The 25,948-nt window shown below is 33.0% G+C and overlaps 4 protein-coding genes across 9 annotated transcripts in view; 1 reads left to right on the top strand and 3 right to left on the bottom strand.

Annotated features, from left to right (window-relative positions):
- Positions 1-6,362, top strand: part of LOC130817235 (chromatin structure-remodeling complex protein SYD-like) — a 46,162-nt gene extending 39,800 nt beyond the window's left edge. For 2 of the 4 annotated variants that reach the window (XM_057682901.1, XM_057682902.1), the window contains 10 exons: positions 1,013-1,240; positions 1,422-1,535; positions 2,472-2,600; positions 2,775-2,885; positions 4,502-4,618; positions 4,852-4,959; positions 5,296-5,400; positions 5,504-5,608; positions 5,881-5,997; positions 6,100-6,362. In XM_057682901.1, coding sequence (XP_057538884.1) covers positions 1,013-1,240; positions 1,422-1,535; positions 2,472-2,600; positions 2,775-2,885; positions 4,502-4,618; positions 4,852-4,959; positions 5,296-5,400; positions 5,504-5,608; positions 5,881-5,997; positions 6,100-6,158 — 1,193 coding nt within the window. In that variant the 3' untranslated portion in view covers positions 6,159-6,362. Of the gene's footprint in view, positions 1-1,012; positions 1,241-1,421; positions 1,536-2,471; positions 2,601-2,774; positions 2,886-3,964; positions 4,121-4,501; positions 4,619-4,851; positions 4,960-5,295; positions 5,401-5,503; positions 5,609-5,880; positions 5,998-6,099 lie in introns of those variants that run through there. The other 2 variants (XM_057682903.1, XR_009043760.1) reach the window with 2 other exon arrangements.
- A 1,280-nt stretch (positions 6,363-7,642) lies between these two features.
- On the bottom strand, positions 7,643-10,287 carry LOC130817276 (uncharacterized). Its single transcript, XM_057682904.1, has 3 exons — positions 9,824-10,287; positions 9,640-9,719; positions 7,643-8,406 (listed from the first exon to the last, which is right to left on the bottom strand). The coding sequence occupies exons 1-3, from the start codon at positions 10,009-10,011 to the stop codon at positions 8,354-8,356; spliced, it is 321 nt and encodes a 106-aa protein (XP_057538887.1). The 5' UTR covers positions 10,012-10,287; the 3' UTR covers positions 7,643-8,353.
- Positions 10,288-11,109: 822 nt separating this feature from the next.
- Positions 11,110-12,102, bottom strand: LOC130817219 (uncharacterized). Its single transcript, XM_057682900.1, has 2 exons — positions 11,918-12,102; positions 11,110-11,691 (listed from the first exon to the last, which is right to left on the bottom strand). The coding sequence occupies exon 2, from the start codon at positions 11,686-11,688 to the stop codon at positions 11,152-11,154; it is 537 nt and encodes a 178-aa protein (XP_057538883.1). The 5' UTR covers positions 11,689-11,691; positions 11,918-12,102; the 3' UTR covers positions 11,110-11,151.
- A 968-nt stretch (positions 12,103-13,070) lies between these two features.
- Positions 13,071-21,423, bottom strand: LOC130817183 (serine/threonine-protein kinase RUNKEL). Of its 3 annotated transcripts, none has more exons than XM_057682898.1 (12): positions 21,157-21,423; positions 20,989-21,078; positions 20,851-20,903; positions 20,686-20,761; positions 18,581-18,642; positions 18,403-18,481; positions 18,250-18,309; positions 16,533-18,152; positions 15,549-16,418; positions 13,986-15,110; positions 13,822-13,893; positions 13,071-13,292 (listed from the first exon to the last, which is right to left on the bottom strand). In XM_057682898.1, the coding sequence occupies exons 1-10, from the start codon at positions 21,202-21,204 to the stop codon at positions 13,995-13,997; spliced, it is 4,074 nt and encodes a 1,357-aa protein (XP_057538881.1). In that variant the 5' UTR covers positions 21,205-21,423; the 3' UTR covers positions 13,071-13,292; positions 13,822-13,893; positions 13,986-13,994. The 3 variants fall into 3 exon arrangements, with proteins under 3 accessions (XP_057538881.1, XP_057538882.1, XP_057538880.1); XM_057682899.1 differs by having other exon boundaries at positions 13,822-13,888; XM_057682897.1 differs by having other exon boundaries at positions 13,990-15,110.
- Between the last annotated feature and the right edge of the window lie 4,525 nt (positions 21,424-25,948).

The raw sequence follows: 25,948 nt of genomic DNA, 5'->3' as shown, positions 1-25,948 counted from the left end.
CTAAAATAAGCAATTTTTTTTATTCTAGTTCTCTACACCATATAAAGTATTAATGATTATTTATTTCTTTGTCCGCCCTCCCAAATAATTGGTGTCTTTTGGCCTAGTCAACTAAGAACATGTTTTTTATTAATTGTGTTTGAGAGTCCAATTGTTACAAATTCCCCACGGAAGAATGGTCCCAAAATATAATCAGGGAAAATGGGAATGCTAATAAGCCATGCAATCTCGACAAGTATCCCAATCCAAAATACCACTCTAACCTTTAACCCACTCTTAACCTTATCGGCTCATTCTCAATATTTAGCTATGGTTGGATAAACCATATTAGGGGAGTACTTATTATTATTGTTTTTGCCTTTCTGTTTTGCCAATGTGTTTAGCTAGATCTTTATGTGCTTTCAAATTCATTTATACATATTTCCCCAGGCAGTAGCGTCTAGAGATCGGTGGGTTATTGCGCTGAGATAAATGTAGTTAATCAAGACTGTTTGGGAGCCAAGAAATCATACAATTGAGTGTCTGTGCTCTTTGGATAATCACCATTATTCTCGTTAAAATTGGACACCTTAGCGTACACTCATCTGGTTATTATTGACACATATGGTCTTAATCAGGTCTAGATATAGGCAAATTAAGGAATTTTTTTAGTTCTACACAACCCAAATGGAAGCTCTTTTCTACATATTTAATTGTACTTTTACTTTAGGTCTGTTATAGGTTTTAAAATTGGGCTGTGATTGCCTCTGAAGTCAGCTACTTCTTGCAGTGTTATTTTCAGCAAGTTGTTTCGATAGACCAGTGTTACCTAATTCACTTATCCCGCAATAAATTGCGAACCTAACAAGACAAATTCGACTTCATTTTAGATACATAGCAGATTCATGCAAATTAGGCATGATGCTGAACCTCTACCTTTGTTTGCTACTTTTGATTTCATATGATCTTATTGCTCTTCGTGATAAAATTTGTGATACGACATATTCAGTAATCTGCATTTTCATTTTGACAGGGTCCCATGATGTTAATACTAGCAATCACATATTGCCAATAACCTCCAATGCCGTAGCTTCTGATATCAAATTAGCATCAACTCTGGAATCAAGTTCAAGAGAAGATGAACCTCAGAATGATTATTTTGAAAATAACACTTTGCCAACAGCTTCCGATGCTATAGGTTCTGAGATTGTGTTAGCATCATCTCTTGAATTAAATTCAAGAGACATTGAACATTCTCAAGGTATATTTCTGAACAAATTTTAGCCAAGCATTTGAAAAGAAAACTTTATACTTTTCTAGTTGTGTTTTGCATATTTGCTTCTTAATATGTTGGCCTTATAATTGAACCACTGGCCATCAAGGTCTAAAGGTTCAGTAATACGACATGATTTAATAGTTTTCTCCCCCTCACTCCCTTGCAGGGCTTAATGATGGCAATGTTGGTGCTGCTGATGCACCCACGGTATCGCATATTATAGATTCTGACATTGTAGCAGCTTCTAGTTTGGAATTAAAAGCTAAAAAAGAATCTCGTGGTATGTTGTAAACTATATGAGTTTTCCGTGAACTTTTTCACTGTTTTCAAGGATATTCCTGAAGTAAAATCTTATGTATCATCATTGTCTGCTTAAAAGAATGTTTGTTTAGGGATGGGCATGGGTCTTGGACCCTAAGAGTTCCTAATTTAAGGGTCTGGATCCACCTATTTTTTTCCTAAGGGTCCGGATTGGATTTAGATTCATGAGCTTAGGGTCCGAACCGGGTCGGGTCCACGCTTTTGAGACCTAGATCCGACCCATGGACCCTTTTACATTTATTTTTATAAAAATATATATAAAAGCTATTATCTGTACTTGTTTGTTTGATTCAGAACTTTCCAGTTTATGTGATTTGATATGCGGTTGTTGTATTTGTACTTTAGAAATCGAAAGACTTGGTGAATATTTCGTTTGAAGAGCTTGAATGGTTGAAAACTTTGTATATTTGGTCTCTCAATCAGTATAAAGTATTAGAAAAATCCTGTTAATTAAAAATATTTAAATAATTTTATACCAATTGACAAATACTGTGTAAAATATATTTTTATATTTTTTGTAAAAAACATAAAAATAGTTTGGACCCAGATATAAACCCTAAACCCTAATCCCTAAGGGTTTGGGTCTGGATCTGAATTTTTTACTCTATGGATTTGGGTTTGCATCTGAGTCCAATAAAAAAATAGGGTCTGGATTTGGGTCTAGCTAGATTTAATTAGCTTTTTCAAGGCCTGGTGATGGATATGCAACAGATTTGATTTTATATTCAAAAGAATATAAGAATTACATGGTGTGTCTAAATAAAACATTATGGTCCCTTAAAGTATGGCTATTTTATTTTTGTTTCAGGGTTATTTTGTTTTAGATTCTTTTGAAGATTAGTAAACGGGAAAAAGTATGCCACTCTGACCCTTAATTATGCATATTTACCTGCAGCATGTAATGATGACAGTCATGACACTGGGGAAAGAGAAATCAGTGTTGTACCTTTGGTTTCTTGCCTTGTAGATTCAGATATAGCCACCATTTCAACTAGTGAATCAAAAGAAAAACAAGAGTGCTATGGTATGCTGTAAACAAATTTATTAATTCTCCTGAAATAATTTTTCTATGTTTAGTTTGGGTTGCAAGTAGTTTTTGGCATCATTCTATTGGTTAGTTAATTACTATGTATAGTGTCAAGAAAGGAATATATTACTATCATTTAAATATGCTGCATTAATCTGTATGTTCTTGTAGAGCCTGATAATGATGATGCTGAATGTAATGTTCTTGATGCTACCCCACTTTCAAGATCTCTTACTGAGACTGCAGAAAATTCGAAAGCAAATGATAAAGAATTGTGCCATGGTATGTGTTTAAATATTCTAAGGAGCATCTGAAACAGTATCTGAGCGTACTTGTTTATTCCTAGTGATGTGGTTCTACAATGTTTTTGTTGCTTGAATAGTACTATTCATTTTTCCCATTTGACAAGGGAAATAAATAAACTGTCAACATAATCTGCTTTCTTTGATTTGATGCTACTGTTGCTTCTGCAACTTTCAACATTGTTGGTTCTGATACCACAGCAACTTTGACTTTGGAATCATGTATACTTCAGAAATCTTCCTTAACACTACTCTCACAAAGTTCACTTGGTTTTTCTTAAATTTTTTTTGGTGTATTGTGAAACAAAATTCCATATATTTTAAGCATCACTGAAACAGTGAATTCAGCAGCACCATAGGTATAGCATACAAATTTGAAACTAGAATAAAAAATAACATTAATTATAGATAAGCTAGAATTAGTGGCACAAAAGAAAAAAAAAACTCAATAGAACAAATCTCCCTTGCGGCATGACGGCTCCTGGACAATTCCTAATTGCTTGTGCAGTAGCAATTACTCGCGCATCAGTACCTGTACTGAGTCGTCGAGCTCCTAGCTGACACCATTGATTCTCAGCTCACCAAAGCTTCCTATACAGTATACACATCCATGCAACACCCATCTTCATACCCTCCTTTACTATGTACCCATCTGCAGCGCCAAACCTTTACTAAGCACGCATGCATGTCGGTGCATACCCTCCTTAGAAAAAACTCAACCTGGAATTGTATTTAGATGAACTCCCATCACTTAGAACATGATCAAATCTTAGATGGATGGCTCGTGTCTACATCTTCAATATTAGTTTCAGACTTCTTTGTCATTGTTATGGTGCTCTCCACACTCGCCTCACGTTGATCAAACAATGTTTCAAATCTCTTACTCAGCCGTATTTTTTTATGGTCTATAATATGATGAATGTCTTGACCACACCACATTTGTCTTGGACATTTTCGATAGGCTCTAACGTGTTATCAGTGTCTACCTGCTCTTCTATAACATATTCTTTAACCTCATCTCAAACATTTTCATAACAAAATTCTTCAACCTCGTGTCAGCATGCTCGTTTGTAGCAACATCAAGCTCAACTGAAGTACACGTACAACTTCCATTGGTTCAGGAACACCATCTGAAGTAGGTCAAGGATGCCCCTTCAGAACTAGAGTTGCCCAAACTCTTTCTGTAGGTGTAAGTGCCATTTGAACACTAACCAGGTAGATATTAGTCGAACTATCTAATTCATTTTGACAGAAAATGCTCTTGGAAACTTTTTGCTAAGCGCAATAACCTTCTAGGTCATACACTACTCCATAAAATATGCCAACTAGAATATGATAATTATTTTTACTAATCTTCTGCACAAAGAAGCGTTCAAATTTATCTAATATGGCCTCCAACCCTATCCACACACTCATCCATGGTTGAAGAACAACCCAGACAAAAAGAAAAAGAACATGCTGCTACTAACTGCCATGAACATAAGCCGACTAATAAGATACATTAATTTGTACATGCTTTTTCCCTGACCTGCTACAATTATTTTGAAGAAGGGGATATTGCTCCAGTATAATTGAGTAATGTTTATTGTAATACAGACCGTGAGGGCAATACTGAAATCAATGTTGAAGATGCTCCTACAGATTCCTGTACTGTAGGTGCTGATACTGCAGTAGTTTTGACTAGTGAATTTGAAGGGAATGTAGAGTGCCAAGGTATTAACTAATATACACCTCCTTGAAGATGTCTGTATGATTTGTTTGAGTTGCTCCTAAATAACCACTTGTGAATTTCGCATGCTATTCTTTCGTCTTGTATTTTCTAAATGTTTTAGGCATACTTGTTGGTAAACTTAAAATTGTGTCAGATTGTGACAACCAAAACGGAAAGTTAAAAGTGCAGGTAATGTGCCAGCATTTTTTGACTAATTTGCATATTTTGTTCACAGGACCTGATAGTGATGATGGTAAACTTGAAGCTGCTGATTTTAAAACAGCTCCGCATGTTGCTTCAGATTTTGCGGCAACTTCAACTTTGCAATCAAATGAAACAAAAGGTTTTGTTATATTCAGCATCATTGTAGTATAGCATCTGTATTCTAGAATATAATGATGTTGTTTATGGTCTTGGATTATTCCGAGATAAGTTAACTCCTATCTGTCTTCATGGCATCCTTTGGTAGTTCTTATCAGTTAGCACTAGCTAAGAGCTAAGTACAAATTGGGGCAGGGCTAAACTAACATTGACATGGTGATTATGATTTGTTAAACGTAAGATAAAACATTTACTGGCCAAAATGCTGGGAAGAGTGAAAAAAAAAAAAAAAGAATGATGGCATGGAAAAAGCAAAGGAGAACTAATATTTTTATTCAACTTTTAATTTGTTTTGCAGAACCCGATCGTAGCAATTCTGAACTTAAAACCGCTGATTGCTCTATTGCTGTTGATTCTGATATCGTGGCAGCTTCAAGTTTGGCGTCAAAAGAGGAGTGTGATGGTACTTCAAACGAACTTTAAACTAATTGATCCCTAATACTATAATCATCGCAAGACAGAATGAACAAGTATGCTATCCTGTTTCCAATCCTCACGTTATGCAGGGCCTGCTGATGATAATACCGAAGTTCTTTCTGGTGACGCCTGTAATGGATCTGATGCTCCAACAGCTTTAACAGTAATGTCAAACAATAAAGAAGAGTGTGCTGGTATGTCAAATGATAAAGCAAATTTTGGCATTTTGTTTTTCTGCATGTTAGAATCAAATGATAACAGAAGTGTCATGGTATATCATTCTGTTTTAGCTTAATATCGCTAAAGAATGCCTTGGCGTATTCATAAAGAATGTTGTTTCGAATATTTATTCTTAGATTCCTTGTGTCGTTAGACTGTTCTGTTGTCGCCTATGAGGCTATGACAGTAGAGAAATACAGACCAGTGTTGTGAAAGTGTTCCGAACATAGTTCTTAATCTTTTGTAGGTGTATATGGCAATGCTGAACTAGATACTAGTGATGCTCCTACAACTTCCCGAGTTATTGGTACTGATCATGCAGCAGCTTCAACTTCAGAAAAAGAAGATCAAGAAAAATGTCATGGTATGTTTTAAGCATTCTTGATTCAGTTTAGTGTACTTTTAATAGTTTGCTTTCTTGTTATTTTTGGCCAGTGTGAAAAGTGATGAACATATTCCATTTCAGGGCGTGATATGGACAATGCTGAACAGGATGCTGGTGATGCATCTACTACTTGCAGTTAAATATGTTAAACAACTTCGACTCGAGATTTGAGTTAGGCTAGGTCTGACATTTTTTTAGCATCTCAAACCTCACCTAGATGGAAACCAACCATTCGACATTGGGTTCATTGTATGTATCTGTAGGAAATTTGGTTCTGAGTTTTCATTGGGGCTGTTCATGGATACTGAATTTTATTCTATTTAATCAAAATGTTTCTTATGGCAGTTAATAAATAGTTTCTCGGCATCTTTAACATTTGCATCATTTTTTATATTTTGTAATTTCAAATGATAACTTTTACCGTGGGAGTAAAAATTATAGGAAGCTATATTAGTTCTCTGAAACTTTGCATCTGAGATCTATAAAATCTTACTTGATTATGTTATTTAATAACTATTTAAGACAAAACTTTGTTTGTGAATAATTAAAACGTCCAAATAGTGAAACAAGTATTATACACAGGCATGTGTGGTTTTGGTGTTTGGACTTTGATTATAGTTTGTATGAGTGGTATACAATGTATATGATGATAATTATAAAGATCATGATGATAGGTGGTCCTAGTATAAAATTATGGGACATCAATATTAATTATTCATTTGAATTACTATATTTTTAGTTCAATTACTTGATTATTTGATTTTAGAATAAATTTGTTTTAAGAAAATTAAATAAATTGTATTTCAAAATTTATACTCCCTCTTAAAGAAATATTCATTTGTTATTTTTGGGTGTTCTATTTGTTGTTTGTATAAAGAATCTTTCTATTTATATTATAAATTTTGGATAAAAACAACTTTATTCATCCTTACTTTAATATTTTAATAATGCTTATGATTTTCTTATATATCTTTTACTAACTTTATTTTAGCATTTTTATATTTCTTATAATACACACATGTTTTCCACTAACTTTATAAAATATTTTTTATTAGTTGTTGTTTCATATTTTTTTTCCACTAACTTTCTTTTAATGTTTATGATTTCTAATTGCCTCCATCAAATTTATTATTTAATAAAATAATATATTCACTATCTAAATATTCTATTTTTCTTGATTCCCGTAAACATTCCTTGTGGAACTTCATTAAGGATCGGAGGGAGTACTTAACTTATAGTTACCGAGCTTTAAATTACTATAAACTATTTTAATGTTATCCCAAATCTAAATTATCCTGTGCATTTCTTACAAATCTAAGGTGTAAAAGGAAACTCAAAAATAATTAAGAGAGAAAATTACGAGTCCGTTTAGTGGCCGAGGATTTTTCTTTTACTTTTGTAAGACAAGTTTAATTTTCACTATTCCTATAATGATTAATTGTTTCTCTCTTTTTATCTGTAGAGATTTTCTAATTCATCTTTGAATAAAAAAATCAAAATCAAATATTAAAGGAAACAATGAGACCTAAAAATTGATAAAAACTGAACAAAAAAAAAAGACAAACAAAAAGTGAAACAAATACATTTTTATTTAGCGAATAGTTGTTTAAGATATTATGGGCTAAAAAATGCATTGGATTATCTGAAAACTGAAAATGTAACAACTAATAAAAATAGAAAAATATTTAACTTTTATGTGCTCCGCTTAGACATGTTTTGCCTCTATATTGAATTAAATAGATTTTCGTACCAAATACGGTCAATAAATATTTATCTTTTAATCAAAAATATTAGTCATATATGTATAACTTGCCATTTTTAGATCCAAATAAATTATAAACTAATTAAATTTGATAACAGCTAAAATATTTAATATAATCCAAATTACTATTAGATTATAAAAACATTTTACTATTGGATATGTTTCTTTCATTTTTTTTTAATATTTACTATAATCCAAATTACTATTAGATTGTAAAAACATTTTACTATATGAAAAAGGAATTTATATGATAGATCATTTATCAAAATAAAAAATGTAACAACCCGACTTACCGTTGACTGAGTAAACAGGGTCATCACGGGGTTTACTTCCCAAGAACCTCGAATTTCAATCCCAAAACTTGCGCAAAGAGTCTTTAGTTCTAAATCATAACTAAATCAGCTAATTCTCAATCCAAACATCTATCTAATATATAAAGTAATCATAATATTTTTTATAAAAGTCTAATTATAACCAGTACACTCTAGACTAATATATATATATATTACCAAAGCTTAGTACAAAACTACAAAACTCTAACGTGCTCAGCTCATTATAACATCCTTGGAAACTCTAATCAACTCCGCTAATCCACCATTCCCGACTGGTTCGGATCTGTAAACAAACTAAAAAAAAAATTGGAAACAATAGAAGGTCAGATTAAACTGAATGAGAAGTAACAATCCAAAACAACAAAACACAGTAATTCATATCATAGGTTTAAAAGCAACATCAGTTCCCTAGATCTATGTGCGCACAGGGAGTCTAGTTGAGAGGAACATCCATAGCTCTAAGGCTATGTCACTCTCGGGTGAAGCTAGTCAATATCTCAATGACAATTCGCTTCAAACAGGGAGTCGGGAACAATGTTCTTCAACTCCGTCAATGACCAGCTCACAAGCCCGATCCATTGACCAAATCATAATATCAGCATAAGCATTCACAACAACATTTGTCTCAACAATTTCCAATCTCAAAAGAGCTTTAGTAAAAAGTTTATTTTCAATAATGTAGTCTGACAGATCCTTTAAGGGACTGCTACTACTCATCAAAGACGACGCTTCAAAGAGTTGGGTTCGATTCCCAGATATCAGTTAGAATGATTCCGCTGAGAAATCGTCTCCTGAAGCGTAACAATACACATAATCACCAAAGGCGTCCGATACTACTATACTAATATATAAGTTATTACATCTCCTTCTACAACCACGGTTTAACTATGACTCTATTTTGACGTTGCAACATCTCATGTCATAAGTTCATTTTTTTTTTACACATATTAAAGAATGGCAAACCAACAAAGTTCATCACTTAGTCCAATCATATACCACAAAAACTTTTATGATCCAAGAATCTAAGACTGTTTACACTCTACTAAAGGTTTCTCAATAATCATTATCCTCCTTTATTATTTAAACACAAATTGTTAATTGATATCCATGATCAATAATCCACTAAAGAATCTAATGATCCTTCACGAATATCACCTTGTTCATCTACTAAAACAACCAATATTCCTCCCAAAATCAATGATTTCCAAAGAATCTACTTCAATTACGATCACCAATTATTCAATTCTTTCACCAATATCTAACATCACTTCAGCAAAACCAGAATTTCCTTAATTCATAATTTCTTATTAGCCTTCGAGACTCGACAAACAAAACACAACATTCACTAATTTGCTACTAGATCTCGTTTGTTTAATCAAAAGGCTAAATCGGTTATAATCAAGAAAATATGATTTGGTCCCTTTTGACAAGTCTCTTTGCTCAGAAAAGAAATGCAATGAAAACAGAAACAATGATCTAAAACTTTTAGAATTACATAAGTCTGATAGATAGAAGTATAGAACTTACCAATCTTGATAGGCGACAAAATCAGAAAATTGAAAGTTGCGATTGTGGTTCGAAATTGCAAATATTGTTCGAGGCTGCGGCTGTTTCAGTTTCATTGAGTAAATCATTAGGAGTTTTGGTGAAATGCCTATTGTTCTTATTTCAAGAATTAGACAAGAATTGAAGATGGAGATTGTTTCCTTACCAGATTTCAGAAACTCCAATGCTAGAATCAAGAGAGGGGACGCCGAATAGGGTTGCAGAACCACCGTGAGAAGTGGTGTTCGTGACCTCAATGAATGTAGGGTTTGCTGTCCGATTTTGTTGCTCAGAAAAGAAGGAAAAGGGAAGGAACGAGTTCGAATCAAGAAGAGGATGAAGGACCTGTTTCATCGAGAATCAAGAGCAAGAGTTGAGAATGAATCTTGCTTGTTGGCATTTGAAATTATCAGAAGGAGAAAGAAGGTTTTACAGTTCTTGTTTCAAGAATGTCGAAACAAAAAATGAAGAAGGAGGAAGGATTTCGAAAATGGCTTTGGAATTTTTAAGGAAATGGGTTTGGAATTTTAAGGTGGAAGGTGAAGAAGAAGAAGTTTGGTTTTGTTGAAATAACCGTGAATAGAAGGGGTTTGTTCTAATTTTTAATTTTTTTTTTTATATATATTTAAAATTCTCTCGTTCTAAATTATTAATTTCTCAAATATTACAATAAATTTAAAAAATAATAGAGAAACTTTTAAAATATATATTACTAATATAATCAATTAATACAAAATACCCAAATTGATTATTGATTACCTATAGAAAGATACAAAGTTCTGAAAATATTTATTAATCTCTTTTCTATAATTTATTAAATGTAGTCATGTAAGTAATAAAATAACTATGAAAATAATTTTTATGTAATATTTTCTTGTCTCAACTCATAACGATAATATACATCTAATAATTTATGAATGTTACATTAATAAATTAACTGTTACGTAAATAATAATGTTATCTAATAATTAAAAAATGTGTATATTAATTGTTTAGTAAGAAAAATAAGTAACGGTATAATTTAATAATATTTTGTAAATTAATCAATTTATTTAGAGTCTATTCCCAAAATATGGCTTAAAAAAAATAATTCCCACTTTGTATTATTTGGGAAAGTATTTCCCACAATACCGTCCACGTGGAAAATTTAATTTTTTTTTTCGGATAAAACCGCCATCTCAAGTGGCGGTTTGCCTTAACCACAAAAATGCCATCTGAAGTGGCGGTTTGGTCTAGGTAAACCGCCACTTCATGTGGCGGTTTGCTTGTGACTTGATTTTTTTTTTTTTTTCTTTGCCTTAATTTTTTTTTTCTTTCATTTTAAAATAGTGAACGCAACATGCATTAAACTAGTTCAATACCATCTATTCCATAACAATCAATTACGAACCGGCTTGTTTTGAAAAAAATAATTATGAAACTAATGCAAAGATATATTACAATTATGGAAACTCATACAAGAAGTTCAAGTCGTATAAGAATATACAAAGCTTGTTAAACTACAATCTTAAATGATCCCGTTGTGGTCATAACAGCTCGCATCCTCCATTCACAACCTATATCCTCCGCATTAGTGCATTGGATAACGTACTTTGAAGGCTCCGACTCAATTACACGGAAGTTTCTATTATTGGATAATGTATCATGGCGTACATTAGGACTTGATTTTGGAAGTTCCATGCTAGTCATGACTTCCCTCGCATTATCCAAATTTGCAACCAATTCAACATAAACCTCCATTGCCGTTCCAGGGGCTTGTGATGCCGCATAAGCAAGAGCACTTATGCTTTCATCATTCTTAATCGGGACTAACACATTTTTCCCAGTCATCGGATATTTCATCTCCAATTTTAACATAAAAGAGTTGCGATCACAACCAATTACATCATAGACTTTGCTAACAAACACCTCAAAAGTCATATATTGACGATGGATAAACATCACTGTATTTAATCCTCCATTATACCCAACATCGGATCCAGTATAACTTACTTCCCCACCCCAATACACTATAACGGGATAATGATCCATATTCTGCAAATACAAAGTAATAAACTTTCATTGAAGCATATCATCAAACACTTTATATGCATACAAACCAAATCCTAAAATTCAACTACAAATGTGTAAAATGTAAGCTTATATAATGAAAACAAGAGAATATAAATTACCAACAACGTATTTATAACTTCAATTGACAACAATAATGAACAAAAAAACAATTTGCATATTGAAAAAAAATTAGGGTTGTTATTCATACCTTAAATGAGGTTGAAAATGATCTACTACACAAGGAAAGGATGGGAATGTAGTTGATTAGTTTAGTTGAATGAGAGGAATTGTATATTTGAAGTAAATGAGAGTGAATAAATTTTTTTTTTAAGCAAAAACAAGAGCAGTAGCCACGAAGATGCAAAGAGGAATAAGAAATGCAGTGAACAACTCGAAGCTGAAGTTTTGTACTGCTACAAAACCGCCACTTCAAGTGGCGGTTTACCCAATTTCTTTTTTTTTTTTTAAAAAAAAAAATTACCAAACCGCCATTTCATCTGGCGATTTTCTTCAATTCCCTAAACAAAACCGCTACCTCAAGTAGCGGTTAATATTAAAAATAAAAAAAAAATTTCAAAATAATCCTACATGGACGGTAAAGTGGGAATTACTTTCCCATTTTAAGGAAAGTGGGAATTATTTTTTTATTTTGCAATATTGTGGGAATTTCTTCATTTATTTATACAAAAATTTCTTTTTTATAGACTAACAAATATTTACAAATATCTTTTGATATAAATTAATAATAAATATTGCATAATTAGGAAAAAAAAAACCTAAAATTCTGACTGTTGTATCAATACGTGTCACATTATTTTTTTAATATATTGTATAAATTGATGAAGGTTCAACTATTTTAAAGAAAAACTTTAGAACTTCCATATTAAAAGTCGATACACTCTCTAGAACTTGTCCGTAAAGGTTCTTACTTCCTCTCTTCTAAGCCTCAAATACTTCATATTTATGTGTTCTTTTTCTTTTTTAAAGAGTTGCAATTGTAAAGATAATTCATCCCAAAGTGGAAAAAGCTTAGGCTTTGTGAGAAGCATGTTGGCTTTCTGTTGTTAATAATCGATATGCTTTTTTTTAACTGTTTTAAATTACTTGTTATATTATAAATTTATGCGAAAAAAATAATACATAAATATATACTTTTGCCCTTATGTTTTTTCCTTTACTCTTAATTTTCTTTTATTATTCACAATAACACATCTCACGAATTAAGTTTTTTTATTTATTTCTCAACATAATCGGATATTTAATATCAAAAAAATAACGTATTGGATATCCGAATTTGTTGCTAATTTCGAATTAGATATTCAATCCAAATTTTGATTTTGAATTATTGAATATTCAAATCATTAAATAATTTTGCTCAGCCTTAGATAAAATGTAGCAAGAAATAGTGTAGCAAGATATACACGATGGAGGAAGTACAAAGATATAGTCATATATGCATTCATTAATCATGAAGGATGAATTGTTATGAAAAACATGTACAAATTGAACAGAAAAGGCTAGAGAGATTTGCCAAGTCGACGTACAAATAAATAGTAGTCACAATATTAGCTGTCATAATAAGCCTGCAACACAAGATAGAATACTATTTAGCTCATGAAGTGTCATTTAAGCAAACAGTGTATTTAATAAATATTATTTGACGTTGACCTTTGAAGTGTATTGTGTTTTTTGATTGATCATCATCATTATTAACCTAACATCCCATCTGTAATCATAGTCTGGAAAAGGGAAGGTAACAAACACTCTATATCCGTCCTCCCTTTAAAAAGATGACTAAAAAAATATGGTCAATTTTAACTCAAAAAAGTCATACAGTCAAAAAAAAAAAGTGATAAATAATTTTTATGCCAACTAAAAAGTCAATGACTTTTAAGTTCAAATGAAAAACTAAAATGAGCTTTTTGGATTTTTCACCAATTTTTTCTTTTAGAAATAGATGATAACCAAAAGTATACAAGTGATTTTTACCAAACATCAATATAACAATGGACTCAAATCAGCCAATATTTTTAGCTAATCAAACAAGCCAATTAAAGGTTCTAGCTAACAGTAACGGTCATTTCAGACTGAAAATAGTGATACAAATCTTACCTCATTACAAAATCAGTAGCTCCAGTGCATTTATCTTCATTGGCCAAAAATGAATCAGCAAGTTCCCCTATACTGAACACAAATGCATAAAACAAAACAAATTCAAATTCGGATTAGTGTTTACCTAAAAGTATAATCAAATCAATACAGACAAAGGAAACAACCTACAATATTCAGAGACAACGAGGAAGTCGATCCAATTCGATGGCTACAACAGAAGCTGCACTCACTAGTGTAGATATACATGATTTGTTAATCTCTGATACAATGGCCTTAATTTTCGATACCTCAGAAACAGCCATCGATAAAATCATAGCGTGTGAAAAGTACTGCCTGCAGGAGTAACCAAGAGCATGTAGCATCCTCTGCACTAATAAGTGGAAGCTTTCCTGTTGCCAGCACTCGAGGATTGCAGTTACCTTGGGAAGGTTGGTGAGGAAACATGTCGTACCTTCCCTGGGGGCTACCCTTAGCAGCAAAACTATACATTCAGATGCTAAGTCAGAAACATTTGGTTCTTGATACCTGCTCAACTCCAACAATACGCCAACATTGCTGCCGAAGTCGGAAATATCTCTTATACATTGCTGCTGATCGATAAGGGTGTTTTCCTCAGCAGATACATCGGATAGAAGAGTTGGAATATTTGAATAAGTCGAACCTCTTCGATTGTACACAGAACGGAGAAGAAAGGCCCTACATAAGCTAAGAGTTGGTTCCATAAAATCGTCCATTTCTTTTGCATTCACATACTCTAGAAGGTTACCAATTCTGCGGACGACTCTTAATTGGGAAAGAGTTTTTGTTTGCAATTCTGGAGCAGATGCAAGTGCCAGACAGAGTTTCACATTGTTCACATTTGCATTTGCTAGATCCCCAAGAAGGAATTCAAAGCATTGTTGGACTGTTTTAGTTTGCAGAATTTCTGAGATCTTGATGTGATCAAATTCAATGAGCATCAGAAGCAGCTTTTGAGCATATACTGGAATGGGATCCTCATCCTCAATGAACATGGGATAGAGAGGCAGCAAATGCAATTTGGATATGGACTTCAGTTCCTCAGATTGTTGCACATCTTTTGATGGTTCGTCCAAGATGATGACTATCACGTCAAACAAAATCTTTAAGCACAAAAATCTTGCATCGCCATCCTTATTGCCCTTGTAAATAACAGATAAACTTGGAAGAATTTCATGAATAAAAACATTTGGCCATTGAAGAACATGAGACTGGTCCTCCACAATAGACTCGAGAACTCGTAGAAGTGTTATTTGAAAGTCATCCCTCCCCTGTCAAAGTCAAAACATATACATACATGCAGAAGCAAGGCATCAGGAGCAAAATGATAACATGAAAAAAAAAAAAAAAAAAAAAAAAAGAACACTGCTTTGTGTTAATTATGACAACAGATATTGTAATCATCCAAATGCATCCACTGCTAGACTTACTAACAAAAGATGCTCTACGGACTAAGGATTCTAAAGAAATACATGTAGCTAAAGAACTGATAGACTAAAGATGTTCTATGGACTAAGTATTCTAAAGTAACAGCTTAGAAGGGTTTTTTTTTTTCTTTTGTGATGCCGTGAATTTAACAATTCTTTTCTAAAAGCGACCAGTTAAACCATAAAATAGGAAACTAGAGAACTATTTCATCTTAAATTTAAATGTTTAAGAAAAGGCGATCAATGAAACTGGTCAATTCCCTTAATAACCAATCTCCATACCTGGAATTGAGACTCCACATGTTTGACCAGGTTCACCAAGTGCTGCAGAACTTGATGACAGACCACCCTGCGCTTAAAGGATGAACATCCAAGAAGATGAAGAACGACAGGAAACAAATGAATATTGGTCTTTGGAGTAGCTCGACTAGTCAAAGCTGATACATGACCATGACGTCTACCCCCCATTATTTGCTGAATGTCACTGGTAATTGTATCTAGCAAACTTGGCACTGTTCCAGCAACAATATTCAAAAATGCATCCTGACAGTGATGTATGAAATCATCCTTTTCTTTGGCTAGTCGGTCCACTGTGGAAAGAAATTTTGCGTTGCAAAAAAAATGAGGTAACCATCGTCTAGCATTTTTGCACAGTAAGGCCACAAATATAAGAGCTTTTCCCCGTAAAATATCACTCCCCTGCTCAATGAGAGACATGAGACTTGGAACCAGATTCTTTTCCTCTACCAGAGGCATAAGGCAACGGCCAATATTTGTAAACATATGACTTCCCAGCATGGCCACATTCAAGAGATTCAGGCTTATTTGCTGCTCTCGTTGGCTGCCCCTAACAAGTGCAGATACAGTATCCTTAAATGAGAGCTTTTCTATTACTGTGTGAATGCTTGGAGGGTTAAACCTAACCAGGCGCACTAAACAAGATCCAGCAGTTAACCTAGCACTTTCTTGCTTCCCTACAGCTCGGAATATATAGCAAAGATTACCAATAACATCTTGGCTGGTAAAACGAGCAACCCATTTTGCTCCTTGGCTACAGATATTTTCAATGGTCCTTAATGCATACAGTTGGGTTACATCGTCCTCTCCCTTGCGCAAAACTGAGACCACATGAGAAATCAATGCATTTGGAACCTGTTCACCATGTTGAAAGAAAGTAAGATAAAATTATGTGCTGACATAAATGAAGAAAATTTTATTGGGCACAATGCCCATATCAGGAAAAAGAAAATAACATAAATTTGATACCTGCCACCCAGTTGTAGAGCGATTGTCCTTATGTTGAGTTTCTGTACCTCTGTTGTCTTTAGGTTGGTCACTTTGTGTAGATATGTAGAACAGCAATTCACCCAAAGCAGCCATTGCATATCGCCTCACCTTTTCTTGTCTGTCCCTAAGGCTATCAGTTAGCACACTAACTATTCCAGAATTGGCCAAATCATCTTGAATGTATGTCGAATGTCTGATCAACAACCCAATAAGTGAAACAATTTGTATCCTGAAAGTAGAAGCTTTGGATTGTCGAAGTAGTTTAATGAGAACCAACATTACAGGCCCATTTGTTATCATGTTTGCTACCTCAGCATTGTTACTTATTGTCTCAAGGTACCGGATTGTATTCTGCTTCTCTCCAATAGCATTGCCACTAAATATGGTTACAATCTTATTGCTGAACTCATCAAATTGATCTTTAGATATCTTCTCAAAGTCGGAAGCTGGCAACGCATCAAATGCAAGTGAAGGAATTGTTTCAGGTACTTTCATAGCTTTTCTGCTGGGCATTACAGGTCTGACTGAGAGATCAGACGAATGCCAAAACACCTCAGAAAGCTCACTTGAAGCTTTTGAAGAATCTGATTCCATTGGAGACACCAAACCTACCTTGCCCCTTGGGTTTTTGGATTGAGGACTGGCAATGGGTGGTGTAGCCATAGCAGTGTGATCTAATGATGGTTCGTCAATTCTGCTTTCTTTGCCTTCATGAGGTGTATCAGACTGACAGTCAGACTCCTCTTCAATAACTGCCTGATTTTGGTCAAGAGTTGAATTGTTTCCTTCGGGAGTCGAAGAAACGATATCAGATGCATCAGGCTCATCTTGAGTCTCATCATCATCATTCTCATTGAAGTCAAGTTCCATGTCTGTGTTTTCTATCTTTATCTCGGCATCATTCTGCAAATCATCAGCCAAAGCTCTACGATAGTTTTCCTTCTCATTTTCCTTTTGTAGATTTGATTTTGCTATTCTTGAAAGACGGAGAAGATTCACTGCCCTTGTACTTGAAGGATTTGTCAGCTTGTCCTCCATAACTCTTCCACTCTTAATCTGATTTTTGCGGCCACTGGCGGAGCCTTTTACAGGTGTTCCACCACCCTTAGATCCTAAATGACTGTTTTCATCTTGTTTAGAGTGTCCTTTGGTTTCTTTCTCACAAGATTTAGGGGGATTTTTACCAAGGGGGTGCCTATCACCATTGCGTTCAGTAAGATAAGGTCTATGAGAAATTCCAATCATGCTATCGAATGCAGGCTGAGGTGGCAAAGGAACTGCATTAAATTTTGTTTTCCAAAATGCATGCTCACAAAGCTCCGTCCACTGCAGTCTTTCGGCAGGGTCTTTCACCAATAAAGAATTCACCAGATTGACAAAAGGCCGGCTGGGGTTACCTGGTAGAGGTGGAGTTGGATCTGATAAAATAGATTTTGCAAGCTTCGTAAATTCTCTTCCTACAAAAGGAGGTCTCCCTGTGTAGCATTCATATAAAACACATCCAAGCGCCCAGAGGTCAGATGCAAAAGAGTGCACGCCCCCATCCTGAAAAAGCTCGGGGGCCATGTAAAATGGGGTACCTCGCTTTGCTTGTGGCAGCTACACAAAGAGCAGAAATAAACCAGCGTAAATAAATTTGTAAAAAGGTTTTAGTCATCACATATGTCAATTCGTTTAGCAAAATAAGAAAACGCACCAAGGATGATGGGGTTTTAGATATATCACTTAACTTTCTGGCCAGTCCAAAATCACAGAGCTGCATGACACATAATGAGTGGTACAGATGATTAGTATAACTTGACAGATAGCCTGCAGAGGGAGTATTTCAGAAACTTATTTGATCATATACCTTTGTATGTCCATTCTCGTCTAATAAAATGTTTGATGGTTTTAAGTCAGCATATATAATGCCTTTTGAATGTAAGAACCTACAACGAGCCACAGTGAAAATACAATTCAAACAATCAAATCTTTCTAAAAGAGAACATAGGAAGTAACTAGCAAATAGAGTGTCCAGCATTTCTTACTGCAATCCTTTCACAATGTCACAGGCTAGATGATGTATGGAGTCTTCTGGAAGATGCTCATCCTAAAACACCACATTATGAATTTGAATAGGTTACATCAAACCAATAGAAATTAAGTTGATGATGCATCTACGAAAATTAATGAGCTTGTTTATTAGGGAGTTCATTACAACAATGTCAAAACCTTATTTACGACTTTTTGGGGGTGTCAGAAAATATCTAAAAAAGTACATTGCACAATTCACAATTCCATCAATGTCAACTTCTATAAAAGATCCAAAGGCCTTCATAAAAGCCATTCTAATATACCCAGCTTGTCAAGAAACCTGTATCAAATAATTCTTGTCGAATAAAGTAGAATAAAATTACACTACAATTCTCAGTTTCATAGCTAGCCCTAAATTAAGTTTTTCAATTTTTGTAAAACAAACGAACAGTGGGAAGATAAGCTTCAACAAAGTATCAGAATAAAACTTGTCACACCACTAGACTCAACAAATCAGAAATTGGAGTAAAATCATCGTAAATTACAACAAAGATAAGTGCTTGTACTTTGTTATATTCTTCTTTCAGTGAAAATTGTTTGAATATATAACATATCTTGGGACCTCAACCATTAGCTTAAGTTTTTGGTTGAGTTGCTTCTTTGACATGATATCAAAAGTCAGCGTGACATGAGGTCAGGAGTTCGAATCTCAATCATCCCTCATTTAAAGTAGAATATTGAGCACCAGGTATAAGGAGGACCTGTATTTTCATCCACACTTCTAGCCCAAATGCTCTCGTGTGAGGGGGAGTGTTAGAGTATATAACATATCTTGGGATCTCAACCACTAGCTTAAGCTTTTGCTTGAGTTGGTTCCTTGACAAAAATTCTCTAAATTACTAATTTTGTTAATAAAAGTGAATTGGAATCGACTCAACACATAAAGGCAAAAAACTCTTGATGAGGCGTTGAACACCTCCTCAGTTGGTCAAGCAAGACAAGATTACCAACAATGCTGGATTTTATTTCTTGAATTTATCCTGACTAAATGCAAAATGTCAAGAAATCCAGAACAGTTGAAGCTCAATTAGGGCAGTGCTGTTTGAAAACTCAATAGAATACCAAGATTCAAAAGACCAAACCTCACAGTTCAAATGAGAAAGTAGTTCAACCAAAATGTCTATTTTAACCAGTCAGCTTTCGCAATATGAAATTTACTCATTAGTGTTGTAATTTGTAATAAGGTAAATCTAGTACCCAAATTCTTTGTAAGATGAAAATTGTGTTTAAGATCAAAGCGAAAAGAGATTTTGATGAATAAGACATTGGTGAGCCACGAAAAAAACCGTTGTCTTAAAGATGCAACGGTCTATTGGAGGTGTCATTTTCCGAGCTAACACAATCACTCTTACACTTCATATGCACTTAGAGTAGAGGTGTGGAGATAAGCACCACACTTAGTTGGATATTATGGATGTTTTGGTTAAAGAGAAAGAGTGTTAAAGATTGTAAAAAATAGTAAATGTAAATTGATCTAAAATGCTCCTTTATCCCATAGCTCTTTTTCATACATAAAACAATCCAAATATCTTTAAAAGGAAAAATTAATAAATTAATAGGGAGATTACAAGAGATTATCTCCAAAGATCCCTTCATATAACCACATAATAATAAAATTAGAATGCAGAAAATTATGAGCAATATTTTATTTTCAACAATCAAAAATGGATAGGAGATTAATAAGCACAATTAAACGCAAAATGTAACAGTCGAAAGGCAACTGAGCTGCCAACGAGTGGCTGCACCCACTGATGACTCATCGGTGCGACTGACCTCTCTTCAGCATTTCACAAATCTTTTAAATTGCTTCATTTTCCTATTTATAATTCTAAAAAGACGCAGTTCAGCTCCCCTTCACGGTCCACTCATAGTTGTCCTTTCTTTGAATTATGAATTTGGTCACTGAGTTTTCACAGAAATAGAAATGTAAAAGTAAAGCTCGTGGGTGACTAAACAGGCAGTGATCCTAAAAATTAGCAAGCTGGGAAAACGTCAGTTTGTATAAAAAGAAATTCCAAAGTATACATAATACATCTGTAGAAGTACATAAGAAACAAACCTGTCGCAGTAAACTCATAAGATCTCCTCCAACACAGTATTCCAAAACCAACCATAAATGAGCTGAAGTTTCATACCTAAATACAGTGATGAACAGATCATGATTTACCTGAGATAAAGTCCAAAAATCCAAATATGCATAAGAAAATGTGAAGAGTTTGCGTACCAGGAGTAAAACTTGAGTACATTTGGATGATTAAGAGCATGAAGAATCCTGACCTGCAGCATAATTTTAACAAAAACACATTCACATATTAAACACCATACAGAACTCAACAAAATAGCAAATCAGATACAAAATTACTTCTTGGAGAACTTTAGTCTTCTGCGATTTATCGACGCTTTTAATGGCAAAATACTCAATCGACTTCTTCTTTCTTCCTTTGTAAACAGCCTGTGCAAAAACAAATGAGTTCAAAATTGAAAATGGAAACAAGAAAATGAAGAAAAACGAGAAAGAAACAGAAGGTACCGAGTGTTTGCCATGGCCGATAGCTTCGTAAACATGGTACTGATTCATGGAGATTGAATCAATATGAAAAAAAATCACTATCTAGGGTTCAGCAGAGAAGCGAGAAAGAGGGAGAGAGAGGAACGGTATGAAATTCAAAAATTCAAAATAATAACTGTAAAAGTATTGAATTCAAAGATGAAAACAATAATTTGACTTTATTTCCATTATTCTAATCGTTGGGTATCAATCCTGTATTCCTGTCCACTCCCAAATCCCAATAGAGTGTGGGGGTTACTCTCATATAAGGCGGCAATATCATTATTCAAAAATATCGACTGATAAGTCTATTTTTTTAAGTTAGTTGTTTGAGTTAGTTGATAAAGAAAGACTTCTTTTGAATTGTGATAGTTGCTACAGTTTTTGTGGCAACTACATTTTATCAACTAATCTTATTTGATATATATTTTTTTTATGTATAATATAAAATATAGTCAAGTAGAATCTTGTTTGATTTGTCTTAATGCATATTTTCATAATATTACTTTTTAGAATTTTATATTATATAAAATTAAAGATATGAAAGATTAAAATGGTGTATTGAATAGTGTAAAAAATAGAAGTGTAGGAATTATTAAAAACCAGAGGAAGTATGTGGTAAAAATTAGAAGTATTTGTTGGTTGTTGATTGTTTATTAGAGAAAACATAACCTAAAAGCCAATAGAAAAAATTATTACGAGTAATTTTTTGGTTTTGCCTTAAAGTAAAGTTGTTTATGGGCAGGCTACCTGTCTATCTAACTCGAAAAATAGGTAGATTTGAACAAAACTTTTTAAAAAAATTAAATGTAGACGAGTAATACCCTTCTACTAAGATAAACGGGCGAATAGTGATATAAAAATAATAACTGCAAGTAACCTGCCTCTCGCCTATTTTTTAAATATATTTCCTCCATCCGAATTTCTTTCAACATTCAAAATATTGCAATATTAATTCATCATCCTTAATTTGTAATTTTTAAATTTATAAGTTAAAACATAATCAAGTGAGATCTTGTTTAATTCGTCCCAATTCAAAAATCATTAATATCAAAATTTTATAATTTTTTATTACATAATTAGAGATATTAAGGATTAAATTAGTATATTAGACTGCTGAAAAATGTAACATTGCAAGTATTTTAAAACGAAAGAAATACAATTTTTTTATATATCTTAACTTTTAGGTCTAAAATTTTTTACACCAAGAGTCGCATCTTACATTTTCATTTAAACCCATTGTCTTCTAAAAATATTTATATTTATGTATTTAGAGTATTTTTAAAAATGTATTGTATTGTTTTTATTGATAGTACATAATTTATATTTCTTATGTGGAATATTTGTTTGAATTTAAAATAGGGTTTTTAATTTTTTAAATTGGTTATGTTTGTTTACCTGCGGGTCCCGTCCGCTAAGACAAAGGGCGGGTAACACCGAAGCAGCAAAAAAATTAGGTACACAATTGCGGACATACGTTTGAAAATTCGAGTCAGTGGACAAATTTTCCAAACGTATTTGGTCCGCTACTTGCTCAAACTTGTCCATGAACACTTCTACTTATTAGCTAGTTTGAAAATCATTTACTAACACATTTTGATTGTTTGACTAGCCAAAGTCAACCAAAATATTAATAAAATCCTCCCTTCGTTTCCTAATGTTATTCCCATTTAGAATATTCTATTTTGGAGAGAGAAATTTGATTAAGATTTTTAAAATATATATAGATGATAAATATATCCATGTGGGATCTTGTTAGATTCGTCTTAAAGTATACTTTTTTATTATATATTTTTTATAATGCGTATCTAGAGATATTAAGACTCAAAATTTACTTTGAAAACTATGTAAAAAGTAAATAGGAAGAATATTAGGAAACGGAGGGAGTAGCTAACAGCCAAATATCTTCATAGTCTCCTTTGATTCACTTTAATTGTTTAATTTTTTGGCAATATTCATTTATCAATTTAAATGTATATTTATTTTATAGCTTCATCATGATCATCATCCTACCCAATGTATCCCGCTTATAGAAAAACTATGGACAGGGTTTGGGAAGGGAAGGACGGCGACAACTCATACCCATAAAGGAGAGCACGACCAAAGGAGTCCCCCTGCTCGAGAAAGATAAGGAGACGCAGCTACACGGGAAAGATAAATTAAATGCATATAAATAAAATAAATAAGTAGAACCAACTACAAAAGAAAACAAAAAGGAAAACAAATTTAATCCATAGCTTATATAACGTAAAATATAGTCAAGTTTGATACTTTTCGGTATGAATTTTATTAATATCAACTTTATATTATTTTTAATTTAATTATACAACGACATTTATGTAGCAAATTAATATATTGACAAATGTGCAAAATTACATGAGACACATAATTTGAACGTAAAGGTATATTTTAAAAACTAAACATAATTTTCCTATTTTAAACCCTTTATATTTTATTTTAAATTGAAAAAAAATTGTTGTGCCAAGTCCTAAATCTCATGCCATTGGTGAAGACTTCGAGCACCTCATAGCTCACGCATTATCTTACACACTTGAAAGTGAAGATGTGAGTGCAATGGAGTATGGAGGATTGAAGTTTGGATCACTTGATGAAGTGATCAAGGTGGAAGACTTGGTATACTTTGATAATAGCAAGGGAATGCCAAAGAAAGGGTTGCTTGAATGGTCGAGCAATGCAACAGATTCAATCTAGTAGCTTCTGGAACCCCGCTCGACTAGGTCGAGCAGACTACAGCACCCAAAAATGCGAGTTTTATGTTTTGTTCTCGGTTTGTAGTGGGCCTTTGAGGTTTTGTCCTAAAGCTTCCTAATATGTTATGGGACTATAAAAGGAGTCTTAGGGCATCATTAGGGCTAGTGAGAGACTAGTACAAGTGAGGCAACTGGAATTTACATCATTAGAGTTCCTTCATCTTTGTATTAAGTTGTTTGTGTGAGACCGCCATTAAAGATGAGGTCTTTACTTTGTGAGTGTGTTCTCAAATCTTATGTGTGGCTTCTCATTGATGTATGTTGATATATTAATGAAAGTAAGTATGTGTTTCCATTGTTGTTGTGTTCTGTTTTGGTTGATTTTTTTGTGCATTTTATTTTTGTTTGTTCTTCATCATTATTATAGCCCATTCACTATAAAAATTAATAGAAGAAACAGGGGCGGTGAGAATTCAACCTTAATCACAAGGATGCATGTAAAATAAAGTCTTCTTATGAGACCAACTTAAGTTCTCTCTTCCAAATTTAGCTTTGCATATTCTTAGTTTAAGTTTCATGTCTATTGTAGCTGCATGACTTAGTTTTGTTTTGAGAAAGTAGTCTACAATGACATGTTTTTTTAATAGTTTAAGTCTAATAAATTTAATGAAAAAAGAAAATATGTAGTCCAATCTTTCTTTTATTGAAATGATAGGGATTTAATTAACCATTAATATTCTAAATTTTTGAGCTATTAAAGAATTTTTGTAAAAAATACTCCTAATATTTAGTTATGAATATTTGGAGAGTGAAAGAAAAAAATATAATCCTAATTTAAGGTCATTGGACAGGTTAAGTTAAAAAATAGAGGAAAATTTTTGTTTTCTTCCTTTTTGATTCTTTTTTTTTTTTTGAAAATTGATAAAACCATTTTCTAAAAAACTTAATAAATAAATTTGTTAGAGAATTATAATAGATTATTTCTATTTTCAAGAGAAGAAAGGGGATTCAATCTTCCTTTATTTTTCTCAACTATTTTACGAAAATCAATTTAATTAGTTTTAATTCTTTATGGATAATATATAAATAAATATACATAACTAAAATCTATCTAACAATCTTCCTCTTTTTCGTTATTTCCATCAGGAAACTATTAGTTTTGGTTTTTCTGTCAATTCAATTATAATGTAGGAGTTATAAATTTTTACAACATAAATAAATCCGTTTTTAAAAGTCGTTATCATTTTTATTGTGTCATTACTTTTTTACTGAAATACAAGTTCCTTTTATACACTTTCATACCACTCTATAACACTTCTATTTCTTCAAAAACCAAAAATTACTCTTGTAGATTCAAAGCATAAGAACAAAAAATTCATTTTGTAACCCACAATTTAAGCTAATTTCAAATCAATTCTTCCTTAATTAAAATAAAAAAAAAAAGGAAAATAGGCCAGTAACACAAAGTGTGCGACTGCATTGGTCCAGTCACACAAAACATGAAACGATGAAACGTGCGGACCACGTTTTGGATTTTTTTTCTTGTTACTTAATAATATTAGTCTTATTAATGATTAATATAATTTTTTTAATTAATAATAATTTTTGTTTAACTAATAATGAATTTAATTTATTTAATAATATTTTAATTTGTGTACAATACTTTTAGTTTAATTGATAATAATATTAATATTAAATGTGCAATTATTTAATTAATAATTAATTAAGTTTGGTTATTTTATTATGAAAAATATAGTAAAATGGCTGGTAATCAAGGTAGAGGCAAGAGCTTTTTAAGGGTTTACTGAGTCGCAACAACTTTAGACCAGCTTTCCTAAGAGGGGACCCTCATAAGAGGGGTGTTTCTGGATCTGCTCGTCATGTTAGGCAGGATCAGGCGGTCAGACATTGTCAAGCCTAATGGTCTGGTACCTTGCACTAAGTGTGTACACCTTTGGATGACCTTATGAACACTCATAGTTATTCTGGGTTGAGCAATGGTAAGAGTGACAACCAGGGGTCAGCCTGTAGATTGAACAAAAGTTCGGGTCCATAGGGGCAGA

The sequence above is a fragment of the Amaranthus tricolor genome, chromosome 1 (genome assembly GCF_026212465.1).
Source record: "Amaranthus tricolor cultivar Red isolate AtriRed21 chromosome 1, ASM2621246v1, whole genome shotgun sequence".
Classification (NCBI taxonomy): domain Eukaryota; kingdom Viridiplantae; phylum Streptophyta; class Magnoliopsida; order Caryophyllales; family Amaranthaceae; genus Amaranthus; species Amaranthus tricolor.
Note: the sequence above shows the minus strand (reverse complement) of the source record. Positions and strands in the feature narration are given on the sequence as shown.

Bases quoted from the DNA above. Each gene is read 5' to 3' on its own strand.
- LOC130817276 (XM_057682904.1), bottom strand. From the start codon at position 10,011: ATGAAACAGGTCCTTCATCCTCTTCTTGATTCGAACTCGTTCCTTCCC. The intron at 9,720-9,823 runs GTAAGGAAACAA...AAACTGAAACAG, and splicing joins ATTGGAGTTTCTGAAATCTG to CCGCAGCCTCGAACAATATT. The intron at 8,407-9,639 runs GTAAGTTCTATA...TTTTTTTTTTAG, and splicing joins TTTGTCGCCTATCAAGATTG to TTTGTTTACAGATCCGAACC.
- LOC130817219 (XM_057682900.1), bottom strand. From the start codon at position 11,688: ATGGATCATTATCCCGTTATAGTGTATTGGGGTGGGGAAGTAAGTTAT.
- LOC130817183 (XM_057682898.1), bottom strand. From the start codon at position 21,204: ATGAATCAGTACCATGTTTACGAAGCTATCGGCCATGGCAAACACTCG. The intron at 21,079-21,156 runs GTACCTTCTGTT...GTTTTTGCACAG, and splicing joins TCGGCCATGGCAAACACTCG to GCTGTTTACAAAGGAAGAAA. The intron at 20,904-20,988 runs GTAATTTTGTAT...ATTATGCTGCAG, and splicing joins AGACTAAAGTTCTCCAAGAA to GTCAGGATTCTTCATGCTCT.